The following is a 14,855-nucleotide window of genomic DNA, read 5'->3' as shown; positions in this document are numbered from 1 at the left end:
AGCAGAAGTAATCAAACTTCATAACAATCTTCAGTGTTTACTTACAACATAACATTTTATAAACAGCAGTAATCAAACTAAATAACAAACTTTAGTATTTACTCACTATATAACATATTACAACCAGCAGGAATTCTAATCAACAGACCTCAATGTTTAGTTACTACGTAACATCTTAAAACCAGTAGTAATCAAATTAAATAATAAACTTCAGTGTTTACTTATTGCATAACATCTTACAACCAGCAGGAATCAAACTAAATAACAAACTTCAGTGTTCACTTAATGAACAACATCTTAGAACCAGCAGTAATCAAATTAAATAACAGACTTCAGTGTTTACTTACTAGATAATAACTTACAACCATCAGAAATCAAGCAAAATAACAGACTTCAGTGTTTACTTACTACATAACATCTTACAACCAGTAGTAATCAAACTAAATAACAAACTTCAGTATGTACTTACAAAATAATACCTCACAACCAGTAGTAATCAAACTAAATAACAAACTTCAGTATGTACTTACAAAATAATACCTCACAACCAGCAGTAATCAAACTAAATAACAAACTTCAGTATGTACTTACAAAATAATACCTCACAACCAGTAGTAATCAAACTAAATAACAAACTTCAGTATGTACTTACAAAATAATACCTCACAACCAGCAGTAATCAAACTAAATAACAAACTTCAGTGTTTACTTACTATATAACATCTTACAACTAGCAGAAATCAAGCTAAATAGCATACTTAAGTGTTTATTATATAACGTCTTACACAAAGCAGTAATCAGACTTCACTGTTCAGTTACTACATAATGCTTTACAACTGCAAGTAATCATACAACATAACAGACTTCAGTCCTTATAAACATAATTTTGTAGATGACATACTGTGTTATTCACAACAAGAATGAACAGCTATCTATTAATTAAAGAACTGTAAACAATTTATTTTTAAAAAAAGCAAAGAATGTCCAACCTTACCAAGTTATTTAACTGATGACTGTTAGTCCCAGAATAGTGAGACAATTCTAATTTAATAAGATGTTGAAAGATCTGTATCAACCTCTTTATCTATGAGAGAAAAATCTACCAAAATATTAAATTGTGGGTATCATCCCTACAGGACAAGATAAATTTCTCAAGTTGCTAACAGATGGATATCCTTCCTACATAACTAAGACAAATTTATGAAATTGTTAACAGATGGTTATCAATTCCACACACATATAAGAAAAGTCTATCAGGTTGCTAACAGATAGGTATCAGTTCCACATAAATAAGACAAGTCTATTAGATTGTTAACAGATGGGTATAAGACCCAGTTCTTACCTGCTGAAGGTATGCCAATCTTGTAAAATCATTCAAGAAATCTCATTTCTTTTGTTTCAGTTCCAGAAGAAATGAAAAATGCAAGTTATCCATGTTATCATTTGAACAGTATCATTTCCCAAAAGGAAACTGTTGTTGACATTATTTTCTCTTAAAAGTTAACCAAACTGTGAAATCAAATTACAGTCAAAATAACAACAATTAGCATTATTAATTAATTACATTTAAACCAAAACCACTCCTGATAAAACCTAATATCACATACTTTAAAATGCAGGAATGTTATTAAACAATTATTTGCTCACCTTCATTTCTAATTTTTCATTTGTTTGTTTTAGTTCATTCCTTTCCTTTTCAAGTCTCAAAGTTTTAGCTTTCAAAGTTTCCAGTTCTTCCTGTACAAAAAATTTATTTCAGTTCACATTGCATTTCTTTAACGACTTCAGTGTGTTAGAACAGAAGAAAACATCCTTAGATAAAATTGAATTTTCATGGTAAAGATAAAAAGCTAGAATTGAATAGTTCTCTTCAGACAAGGATTTTAGTAGTAGGTACAAAAATACAAGATTGATACCTTTGAGCTTTTCTTTTTCTTTTGTAAACATGTTATGTTTAAGAGGAATGAAAGTCTTACTTCCTGAATACTGTCTTTTAAGTCTAAAGAGACTATTATGAAAGCTATTATAACAATGTTACCTGATTGAAAATATAGACATGTATTTATTACAATAAGTGAACCTATTATTCCCAACATGTGAGACTCACAGTCTTTAAACGAAGCTCCTCTTCTGTACGATGCACATTTAGAAGAGGTGTTAGCTTAACAAAAAGTCGCCACCATGGCCAAGATTTTACCTCTAGAAATTTGCGAACATTCCTCTGAATGCATCTAATGGCCATATCTTGAACCTGAAAAAAGTTTTCAAACACTTCTATTATTTCACTTGATAACATAAGTTCATGATTAAACCTGAATTCAGTTGTTTTCAAGCTCACTTTTAGTTTTTAAGCATTTCAGTATCACCCTTAGATATGGGAACACATACAGTTAATATTAGTTTAAATAATTATCATTTTCAGTACAAAATATCCCATAATACAATGACATAAACTTGAGTGATAACAATTCACTATTTGAAACTGATATTTGACAGTGCAAAACTTTTAATACTGTTTCTCTACACTTGAGTTGTATAAGCAGATTGTACAGTCACTAATAAATTTATACAATTTTCTTCAACAGACTAACTCAATTTCTGGTAGGTTTTACACATACATTCTGACGACGAGAAACGAGAGGCTCTAAAAATGTGCATTAATAAAAAAAACCTTCTGTAATTTTTTATTGTATAGATTCACAATAAAAACAAGTACAAAACTTTAAAAAAATTATTATACTATCAAGCAACACAGTTCTACCAATAACGTTTTAGTGAATAGATTTATTTTTCTAACTATTTGTTAACTTACCTTGTACTTATTTAACTTGCTTCTTGCCAAATAACCTCTGCAGTGAGTCTGAAACCTCACAATCATATCATGAAGCTTCTCATCACGTTGGTTTTCCAGTCGAGCTAGAGTTCCAGCTCGTAGAAAGATCTAAGTATCAACAGAAACAAAACAGACTTCTAGTTAAACCAAGCAATCTACCAACAAAAGATTAGCATAAATGTATAATGTAGGGATTTTAGTTACAATGTCTCCATGACTCACTGACAAAAAAAATTATACATTAATAAAAATTAATGGTTTTAAATAAACTACCTGTAGCATAGTCTTGTCAAACCAAATAATCTACATACAAAAATTATTTGAGATCAATAGTAAAAATGTTGAATAAATAATATTTCACAAAATGTTAGTTTTCAGTTGTAGCTCCAATTCATCAGTAAAAAAAACACCTTGTAATATGACTTTTAAGCAAAATTCTTGCTAATACGAAGGTATAATTAAAAGTATATAATTTAAGGACATTTTATTTTGGTAGAATCTTATAGTTAAACTAAAGTATACACCAGCTGAAAAAACAAATCACAAAAAAATCATAAGACTCAAGTAACCTACTTGCAATATTATCTTTTCATACAGCAAAGTTCATATCAAAAAACACAATGAAAACATTTCTCAAATGACATAAACTCTCAAGGTTTATCTCAGCAAATATACATTCTTTAGAAGTTACAGTTCCATTTACAGAAGTGGTAGCTTTTACTTTTTTGTTACCAAAATTAACGAGTACAACACAAAGATGCATTTTTGAAACCTATGTGATAAACTTGGACTTGATAACAAACTGCTACACCTTTATCTGAATATTGTTTAAGAAAAGTATGCCTGTACTAAATGTATACAATAGCTAAATGACAAGAATTAATAAAATAAAACTAAAATCCAATTTTAATACTTCATTTATAAATACAGAAGTACATCTTACATACATAAAAATAATGAAATACCAATGCCTAGCTTATATCATTTATTTTAATACTACTTCTCATACAAATTTCACATTTGTCATGTTCCTGTATGAATATTACAATAATTTTTTAATCCCTAATTGTCACAAATTATGCTAAAAATCTAGATAAATGTCATTTGGTTTATAGAAACAGTCTCAGTACCTTTCACTCGTATATCCTGAGGAAAAAAGAGAAGAACAGTGTTCAAAAATTAATTTCATTCATACAATCAGTTTCTTCATCTCTAGCCATTACAAGTTCTTTTTCTTTTCTTTACCCTCCATATGATTAGTGTCTTAAAGATGAATGAACCACTGTTTCTTGAAAGTATCTATATTCACACATAGACATACTATATGGTACTCAACCACCCCTAAAGAAGAATGAATTAGCAATTTTCCTAAGTATTCATGTTCTTATAGTGAGTATCAATGTCCAACAATTTGCAATCCCTGACAAAGAACAAACTGTTTCTCCAAAATTCTCATGTTCATATAGTCAGCCTTACCATGTCTAATAAATTTTACTAACAGGTATTCATTTTCCTTTGCAAAAGTGGCATGATTGTAAGAAATTATGTACAAATCCAACAAATAGGAGTATACAAAAACTGGTTTCAAATCTGATTCATCCTACCAACTTTCATAAATTCTTCTTATAAGATTCAAATTATAATGGAATAGCTACAAATTGGGAAATTAATGTGACATTTTATAACGCTTGAAGTAATTGTACATAAAATTAACACCTGGCTATTATAAAAAACGTTTTTACAAATAACTTTATAAAATGAGCCCATCTTGATATTTTTACCTGGAGTGCAGTGGTTGTGTAAATGATATATATATATATATAAAAATGTGGGATCATACTACATGAAAATTTGATATAAATGTTATTATCCAAACAGGAGGTCAGCTGTTTAAATATGAGTGTGTGCTGTGAAACATTTAGACTTTATTTGTATGTTTATTATTTTACTAAAATCTGTTAAATGTTTTTCAGTGTGAAATTTTCTGATAATTATATTACATCTCAAAAAAAATTTTTGAACAAGTACCCAAATCAACTTGCTAAGTATGTGAATGCTGAAAACAAACCAGCACTTAAAAAATATATATATATGTACAGTTACGACAGAAAGTGTTCATACCACTGTGTCCTGTGTAGTTTTTTCCGCATAACTTAAAAGTATCATGATTAGGATAATGAAAGTAAAGTATATTATAAATATTATACTAACACACATCTACATATATTTTTATATAAATTGAATGACAAATAAACTGTTTATAAACAAATAACCAAACATAAAAGGGGCAGAAAGTGTTCATGCATCTACTTTAATGGTCAGTTGTATAGCCTTTCAGGTGAATTACTTGGCGTAATCTCTCCTCATAGCCCTCCATGATCATTTGACAGTACTCGACTGGTATTTCCTTCCATTCTTCTTTACAGAAGGCCTCCAACTCTTGGAAGTTTTTCGAATGATGCTAATGAACCCTGGTCTTCAACTCATGCCAAACATTTTTAATTGGGTTGAGATCGAGTGACTGCGATGGCCACTCCAGAATGTGCTTAGGGTCATTGTCATGCTGGAAGATCCAACGACGCCTAAGCCGCAAGTTCCGAGCATCATTCTTGATATAAGTGCCTAATATATCAACATACTCTTCTCTTTTCGTTATTCCATTGACGAGGTGAAGTCTGCCTACACCAGAAGAGCTGAAGGAACCCCACAGCATGATCAAGCCACCTCTGTGTTTAACTGTATGGACGATGTTCTTTGGAAGATTTAGTTTTCCCTTCTTATCGAAAATATTGCGAACATCATTGTGACCAAAAAGCTCAATTTTAGTATCGTCTGACCAAAGAATACTCTTCCAAAAGGTAAAGGGTTTATCTACATGCTTTCTTGCATACCTCAATCATGCTTCTAAATGAACAGGCTTTAAATATGAAGTTCTACGAGGACAGCATTCTTTGAACCCAGAAGAGCGTAACATGTTCATAACTGTAGAGGTGCTTTCTTCAACCCCAATTTCCCTTACCAGTTTCTGTATGTCATTCCATGCTAAATGAGAGTTCCTACTAACTTCTTTGAGAACCTTCCTCTTGGTTCTCTCTGGAATTTTGGTGGGGTGTCCAAAATGAGGAAGGTTAGCAGTTGATCCTGTAAGCTTAAACTTGGCAATTATACTTTGAACAGTAGATTCGGCATATTAAGTTGTGTAGCAATACTGGAAAGAGACACACAAGACTTGTATATTACAATAATTTGATTTTTAAATCACTGGACAGTTGTTTCCTGTTCGCCATGATGACCAAGCAAATCATGACGGAGATGGTGCCAAATTGCCGGAAGTACATTTTTTGCTGGCTAAATTCCAATAATTATGAACCCACTGTCTAGTTTTGGAATAGTATAATGTAGTTTATTCACCAAACTACACAAAATTTTAACGGGAATATCGGTTTTCTCACGCGTTCTGAACTGCACGAACACTTTCTGCCCCTCCTATTTTTGGTTATTTGTTTATAAACAGTTTATCTGTCGTTTGATTTACAAAAAGATTTATGTAAATGTGTGTTAACATAATATTTATAATGCACAATACTTCTCTCAGCCTACTCGTGATACTTTTTAAGTTATGAGCAAAAAACCACTTGGGACGCTCGCTTTCTGTCGTAACTGTAAATACTGAATAACAGTTTCAAAATGCTATAACAGTTTCAGATATGCTATAACGTCAAAAGTAAATAAATATTTAACACACAAAATAAGACCTAGAGCTATCCAGTGTACAATATCTAAGAAAAATTGAAAAAACAACGTTTTGTTTTTCAACGATATATTCTTACTTTGGTCTTCCAATTAAACAGTTTAACCAATGTTTTAGTATAACGCATCTTTATGTACAGTTTATACTTATTACTGATATGATCACTGTACATGACTGCATAACCAGTACATGTTGGAAAACATTCCCTAGTAACTTGAACTATAAAGTTAAATTATAACGCGAATATCATATATCATGGAAAATCTCATAACTCTGCGTGCGAGGGCAACGTGTGTTAATAAAACCTCACCTCCACACGGTACTTTCCTTCTAACAGACGAAACCCTACAGAATTATACACAACGGGCCTACGACTGGCTTGATCCATTGTTTTAAATAAATAATTAACCATGACCCAGGTCAAGACTGCTAGTTCTTCTTCAATAGAAAGAAACACCACAAACAACAATGCGTGCTTCTGTTCGCCGATGTAGAGTGAAATCGCGTATTAAAAAGTTTCAATGAGAAGAATGTTAAATTATAAAGAACTAACTATATAAATTTCACAACACTTTACACCTTGCAGATTATTAACTGTATTGGAGGCGATGACCTAGCATATAATAACAAAACAGACGGCCAAATGACAACGTATATTATACAATGAATAACAAAACTGTGTTTACGACATTAGTGTATGTCAGGGAATATTCTATAAAATAAAGTACATGGAAATCCAACTTTCACAAAGTTTGGGAAGTTTCGAATTTAACGTGCTTGTTTCAAAATAACAGCAAACCCATAACTAACTTTGTTTACTACGTCATACCGATGGATTCTCCAAATGTCCTCACATTTACAACGCTATCGTATAATGCACTCAAACTACGTTAAAATCTTATTTATATTACACAAGTTAAGCGTGAGGAAGAACACCGTCACACTGAAAACAAACTGCTTAGGTAGGAAACGTGATCATGAAAAGGCCAAACTCCAATAATATTAATAATAACCATGTGCCAGTGTACCGGCGAGAAAGATTAGCGTATTCAGTATTAAAGAAATTATCCTTCAGCGAAACAGGAAAACTATGGTGAACAACCTTTACTGGTCAATATAGCAAACACATTCTCGCAATTACGCAAACGTTAGTTCGTAAATTACGTCTGTCAGGGACGCAGAGAAATACTGTAAAAATAATACTCTAATATCAAAACCGTAATAAAAAGATAATACAATACCACTAAGACATTTGGTCAAAATTTTTTACAACAAACAGAAGTCGCGTAACCGACAAATTATATTAAATTTGTGTATATATATATTTTTTGTTCAATTCATGCAAAGTTACACGAGGGCTAACTGCGCTAGAAGTTTCAATTTGATAGCGAGAGACTAGTGTGAAAACAGTTAGTCAATAATAATAATCGCCAACTTTTGGGCTACTATTTCTAACAGACTGCCAGACACATTATGACGCTCCCAGGGGTGAAAAGACGTAGATATTCAGTGATTGGGTTCGATCCCACGACCCTCAAACTGCGAGTCAAGCATCCTAACTTCAGAATATTACGTTAAGGATTGGCCACTAGGTCGTTGAGAAATTACGATTTAAATAATCTTTGTAATAGTATGTGAATACTGTATTCAAATCTTATTTAATAAAACAGTTTTTCTAACATTATCAGTATATCAATCTAGAGTTTAAGACTAGCTAGGCTTCTACGAACTTGTGTGGCAAAGTGAAAGGAGGTTTAGTTGGGGTAATATTTACTTTTCTCAGTTGACTTTAATTGTTAATCAGAAGAAGTGATATTTCAAAGTGTGTGTTTTATTATAACAAAGACACATCGGGATACCTGCTGTGTGCAACGAGGGAATCAAACCCCTGATTTTAACACTGTAAATCGAAATACTGCTGTCTCACTGAGGGCCATTTCAAAGTGTAATTAAAATGATATAACACATTCATTTACTCAAAAACCATACAACTGTACTTGTGTCGTAGCTGACAGCTAATAGTTTTACCATTCTATAAACTGTTTTGAAGTAACGTATATTTTTTAAACTTATGGCTGGTATTCTGTTGATGCGATGTAACTGTGACAGTCAGTACTCTCGACATGAATGCTGTTTACGTCTTATCAGTACTTCAAAATTAGTATCTTCGCCATAAATATAAAACAAATATTACAAACGACAACAGCTAATAGCCTGTATTACTTCTCCAGTGTATATGAATGCTGTAACAGTCAGTGGCATACATAACTTAGCATTATGGGATATCAAACACACACCCTTTGTCTTATATGTAAATGTGGTACATCATAAGTTTCGTTATCATTATGGGATACCGCACACACACCCTTTGCCTTATATGTAAGTATGGTATATCACAAGTCTCACTGTCATTATGAGATATCGCATACAGACTCTTATATGTAATTGTGGTATATGACACGTCTTGCCGTTCCTCTTTTGTGTCGACAGTTTAGAAAAAACACCCTTTTCTAATTTCATTAGCAGTCAACTCAGAATCGAATCTAAATGACTGGACGATTGGTAAAATACATTAAACACTATTCTGAATACCAATTTATTTTATTTGCTAAATTGTGTTTTTTTTTCTTTGCTGTCCGTGTTCGATTTATTCGCTGCATAACATTTTCGAAATATTATCTGTTTAACGTACATTTTACTTTCCTGTCAGATATCAGCTTACTTAAGCACAACACAAGCACTGTCATAGATTATATTTCCAAATAACTTAGGTGAAAAGAAAATATATAATCATTAACCAGCTGATTTGCTGTATAATAATGAATTATAAATTAGACGCAGTGTCATATTATTCATTCACACACCTAAATTATATTAGGGTCTTACACAGTTAAAAATGACTCAAGAACTTTATAAAACGTAATATAAAGATGTTATGGGAACTTATTTTGATGATTCACGTTACTTTTAAATGTGAAACAAATATTATATTAAAAATAATATTAGTAACATGAAGAATAATTGTAAAAATAAAATTCGTTTTTTATCATCAAAGTGGTATATTACAGAAATGAAAAATGAATATACTGATACCTGTAAAGCAGTCACAACTGTAACAAATTTGCTATTGTATTTATTTTTATATCGATGTTTGTTTTAGTTAAATATATATTTAGAAATGCATGCAACTTATAGTGTTAAATACATGTTGTGAAATTCCCGCCTATTCTCTAAATCTGTACAAGATTCTCGAGGGTAAGAATTAACAATGCACAATGCAAGTAAAATACTGTTGCCAACTGAACTTTCGAGGACCTCGCCAAACGTATATAAATCAACGCGACAAAAGACAGTTTTCGTAATACTGTTGGTTTACGAGAGTTGGTATACTATAAGCCCCGGTAGCTACAAGTAGGATTAACGTTTATTAATCGGGAAACTATAGATATTTGACCAGGAATGTTTACAGATTTCGAACTTTACAAATTATTTAACTTCAGTGAATTAACTTCGAACGTTAGCATTTCTACAAGAATATTAGGTATCTCCGTCGGAGAAATGTCAGCTTGTAAGAGGTGTTACGCCAGCTAAGTACAGAGAGCTAACTAGCTAGCCGTAAAGCAAAGTATAATAATATAAATTCAGAATTAATTCGCTCTTCCTGAACCGTCGATAAAATATTCAGTTCCATGCCAGATAGAAGGCTTAGTATTATTTTAAATCTGTAAAACTTTTGTATATAAATTATTATAAATTGTATTGTTGTTTGTATATTGAAATACATTTCTGTTAAGAAAATTGTACGTATTAATCTTGTTAGCAAATATTATAAATTTGATATATATTGATATTCACTGAATTTCTAAATTCAATTTTCAGAATATTTCAAATTGTAATATCTGACATAATAAATTGGAGCCTCATCATAATAAATCATACGACTTATAACAAAGAACACAGTAAGTGAAGAACTAAATGGAGCACAAAAATAAACCATAATAATAACACTGAAACTTTTCGTTTTTACTTATAAATCACGATAGAATACTTGGAACACTTCAGTAGTCATTAAAAATCAATTTGTTTATAGAAGAACTGTCACCTTAACATCGAAATACAAAAATATTAAAATGGCGTTGCTTTTGTTAGGCCTGAAAAGACTCAGTGTTCTACCATCTATCACATTTTACGCCACTTTTGAAGAATTAGTACTGTATACAAACACCATTAGCTTGACATATTCTAACCTAATAATGAGTTTTGGTAACTGGTATTCATCAAAAGGGCTTTTGAATAGTGTTTAGTGGCAGACAAATGGTTGGTTAGGTGGTACTTTCACGTGCCTGAAATTGAAAATCTGTAATGATACAATTAGAAGTTATGACACCTGGATGTTACAAAGATAAAGAAATATTAAGTCACTAAGAGCAAGACTTACTATATACTCGAACAACGGTATCTAACCGAAACATTGTGTAGTATTATGATTCTTTTCTTGCTTATCTACACTGTAGATACATATATATAACTGTGCTGTCTACTGTACGTCCATTAACTGCTTCACAAAGTGTGGATGAGAATATTCAACCCAAACTGGTATAAAAGTTCGTTGGGTCCATGCAAAGATACTTGCTAATTTATGGTCTTTCACATTTTGTGTTTTGTAGTTTTTATGAGCGTTCTGTACATTTACATATAATTATAAAGGAAGCAACTTTTCATGCTATAATACAGTAAAACTTATCTAAGCCGGAAACTGCAATAGGGCGGAAACCTGTACAAGCCGTAAATATCAATATTTTGCAGCATTATCTTGAGATTTCTGTTATAAAAGGCTCTATTTATGGCGGAACCTGCATAATGTGGATGGAAAACTACCTTTCACTTACCTCATCTATCAACAAGTATGTTTAGAACCTGAGTAAGGCGGAAAAATGATTTTGATTAAATATTAATAAATTCTCAGTCATTTTGTTACAGTAAGTATTAGTTAAATATATTCTGTTCTTTTTTCTGCTGTCATTATTTTTGCAGTTAAATTAGATTCATGACTTGTAGAAATACATTTGTATTTTAAGCGCAAAATTGTACTTTTTAAATAATTCTGACGAAAAAACAAATTCCTATATTGTCTAATTTTAAAATTTAGGGATAATTTGCCATGGGTAATAGGTAAAAGTAAAAATCCACACTGTTTCAAAAATTCAGGAAGAATCAACTTCCCGTGGAATGGAAAGCGAATAATAAAGTGCGGATGACAAGTTCTATATTCGATGAATTTTTGAACAAATTAAACAAAACAATGGAACATGAAAATAGGAATATTTTACTTTTTCTAGATAATGCAACTTGTCACCCAAAAGTTAAACTTTCAAATTTTCGTTTAGTCTTTCTACCTCCATGTATAACATCAGCTCTATTGGAATTATATAGTATATAAAACTGATGCTTCAGCATATTATTGCAAACATTGACGACTGTAAGAAAGCATCTGAAATGACCATGAAAACTGATGTTTTAGATGCATTTTTGAATTTTTAAGTCATTCAGACAAATGCGTAAAAGACGAATGCATAATAAAATACTTTCGAAACTGTGGATTTATTATTGATAATGGTGGAGATTGTGGAGAAGTGATTTGTTGTGATGATTCTAGTGAAATCCAAACTCTGATTGAAAAGATTGATGCAGATGATTCTGTGAACGTTGACAACAATGGTTAAACAGAAACTGATGAAATTGACTTAAAACCTGTAATAGAATCGCAAGATGATAACAGTGTGAGAGATTCTGAAGATGAACAAAATGGATAAAACAGTGAGGAAATAAAAATTCCTACTTCATCGCAAGTGTTAAGTTATAATAACGCTGTCAAATTGTGTGCAGAAATGAAGGGGGAAAATGAAATTCTTGAAATTGCCGTAGAACTGGCGTTCTCTTTTAACCGCATGAGAAAGCCCATTAAAAAAATGAAACAGTTGAAATTGGACACTTTCTTCAAATAAATTTAAGATTTTGTGTACTTATGTATATTTTGAATGTCTATTTTTGTTCTTATTCTAATAAATATAGCATAAACAGTATAATAACTTTATTCACAAAGGTCTTACTTCCCTTGAGTTAAGCAAGTATAACGTTCCTCTCAAAAATTATGCATAATTAACCCTAGTACACACACTCCAAAAAATTACGTTGCCCACACTGGGGGTCATTTTTGACCCCCACCAAAAATATTAAAAAAAAACATTATTTTCATATAAGCAAAGTATAAATTTGGACAAAATATTTATTCTATACAATTTATGCATACACTCTGGGTAACTTTATGGGCATTGCAAGCCATTTTACTACATTTGATACACTTTGAAGAAGTTTTTTCCTTGAATCACGTGTGCATATTTGACACCATTTCCTAACGTTCTCTTCAGCAAATTTTTGTCTTTTTGGAGGGATCACTTCATTTGTATCTTCTTCTGGCAGTAATTCATCAGTAAACAACTTCAGAAATTCACGTCTTGCTCTTTTTTGGTACTTTGATGCGAATTCTGGATGGCGCTGGCGATAGAGAAGGTAAGCATTGTATGCGGCAGCATCAAGAATGTTATAAAATAGTGCCATTGGCCACCTTCTGGTCTTTCTTTTTGTAGAAAAGAATCTAACTATTTGGTTTAGTGTATCGACTCCTCCTTTGGTGGAGTTATAGTATGATATTATTTCAGGTTTTCCTGATTCATCATCGATTGAGGGCTCTCTATGCAACGTAGATATGAATATTCTAGAATGCTCGAGAACATTTATAGAGTGTTCTAGAACACAAAATTTCATATCAATATATTATTTGATTGTTTACCAGACATGTAATTGAGTTTTTTAAACGGGGGTCAAAAATGACCCCCAATGTGGAAAACGTGAATTTCGACATTAGACAAGGGGTATAATACCCCATTTGCATAAAATACATGTTAAACGTATTAGTATAGTATGTTATTAGTATAGATTAAATTAGGTACGTTTTTAGGCCCGAAAGTCACACCTTTGATATTTCTATAACAACTTAAACACAAGTGGGCCCATTTTGACCCCCACCGTGTGTATGAAGGTTAAGGAAATGCATGTTCATTATGTCTAAACCGGAAATTTTACTCGGTCCCGTACGATTCCGCCTCAGATAGGTTTTGCTGTATAACCTTTTATTTACTATGAATTTACATAACTTCCGTTCAGAGAACGGGCATTCCAGCTTTATTGAAACAATTTTTTTGTGGCAACTTCTAATGTTAGGAATTGTTGAAATATAATCAATACAACTGCCACAATAACCTAAGCCTTAGTTAGACTGACGTTTATGTTTAAGTTTACAGCTCTAAGTTGAATACAGTGATCTATAGTATACATTAGTTTCAAAAAGACGAAAATGATCCCAAAACATTCGGCAGATTGGGCATAATCTTCAACTTCAAACGTTGTTTAAATAAACGTTAGTTTATTTTTCTGTCTTAATATTACTTAGTTCTATACCTAAAACTTAATTGTGTAAGTAGGCCTACACTAAACCAAATATTCATAGTATGAGCCTAATCCACTGTAAACGCAGCTTAAGATGACTTTGATGCTCATAATGACCAATGAACTTGAGAAATTTTCGTCAAAGTATAATCAAGCGTGTCTATTTTTTTTAATATACAGTTTCACAGGGTTTATGTATTACTTTGTCAAACTTAAATGTAGCATACCTGCATTTTTAGGTGTGATTAATTCAAATTTCTGATCCTATTCGTGATTTCTAACACAATAATAAGCCTGTCCGTTACGCTTAATGTTCAAAAAAATTATTTGCCTCCAATAGTTGGCGCTATCGCTTTTTGCAATATATTTAAAAAAATCACCTTACAGTTATAATGTTAGCTAAATTACAGAAAATTATTTTATTTTAAGCGTGCAATAAATTTAAGTAACTTTTTATAAAATTGTTCACTGAAAAGTTTATTATTATGTTACAAAAGTTACTGTCTGTTTACAAGGTTATTTTGTTATGAATTTCGCGCAATGCTGCACAAGGGCTACCTGCGTTCCTAATTTAGCAGTGTAAGACTGGAGGGAAGGCAGCTAGTCATCACCACCCACCGCCAACTCTTGAGTCACTTTTTTACGAACGAACAGTGGGATAGACCGTCACTTATAACGCCCCCATGGCTGAAAGGGCGAGCATGTTTGGTGCGATAGGGATTCGAACCCGTGACCTTCAGATTACGAGTCGAACGCCTTAACCCA

General features: G+C 31.8%; 1 protein-coding gene across 2 annotated transcripts in view; it reads right to left on the bottom strand.

The window, feature by feature from the left end:
* The window catches only part of LOC143255454 (unconventional myosin-XVIIIa-like), a 100,117-nt gene that overhangs the window by 33,066 nt on the left and 52,196 nt on the right, over positions 1–14,855 (bottom strand). For both annotated transcript variants that reach the window (XM_076511154.1, XM_076511156.1), the window contains exons 18-20: positions 2,813–2,941; positions 2,108–2,251; positions 1,648–1,737 (exon numbers count right to left, since the gene is read on the bottom strand). In XM_076511154.1, the coding sequence (XP_076367269.1) occupies positions 1,648–1,737; positions 2,108–2,251; positions 2,813–2,941 (363 nt within the window). The remainder of the gene's footprint in view (positions 1–1,647; positions 1,738–2,107; positions 2,252–2,812; positions 2,942–14,855) is intronic.

The sequence above is a fragment of the Tachypleus tridentatus genome, chromosome 7, assembly GCF_004210375.1.
Source record: "Tachypleus tridentatus isolate NWPU-2018 chromosome 7, ASM421037v1, whole genome shotgun sequence".
Classification (NCBI taxonomy): Eukaryota; Metazoa; Arthropoda; class Merostomata; order Xiphosura; family Limulidae; genus Tachypleus; species Tachypleus tridentatus.
The sequence above is the reverse complement of the archived record's forward strand: the minus strand, read 5'-3'. Positions and strand labels throughout refer to the sequence as shown.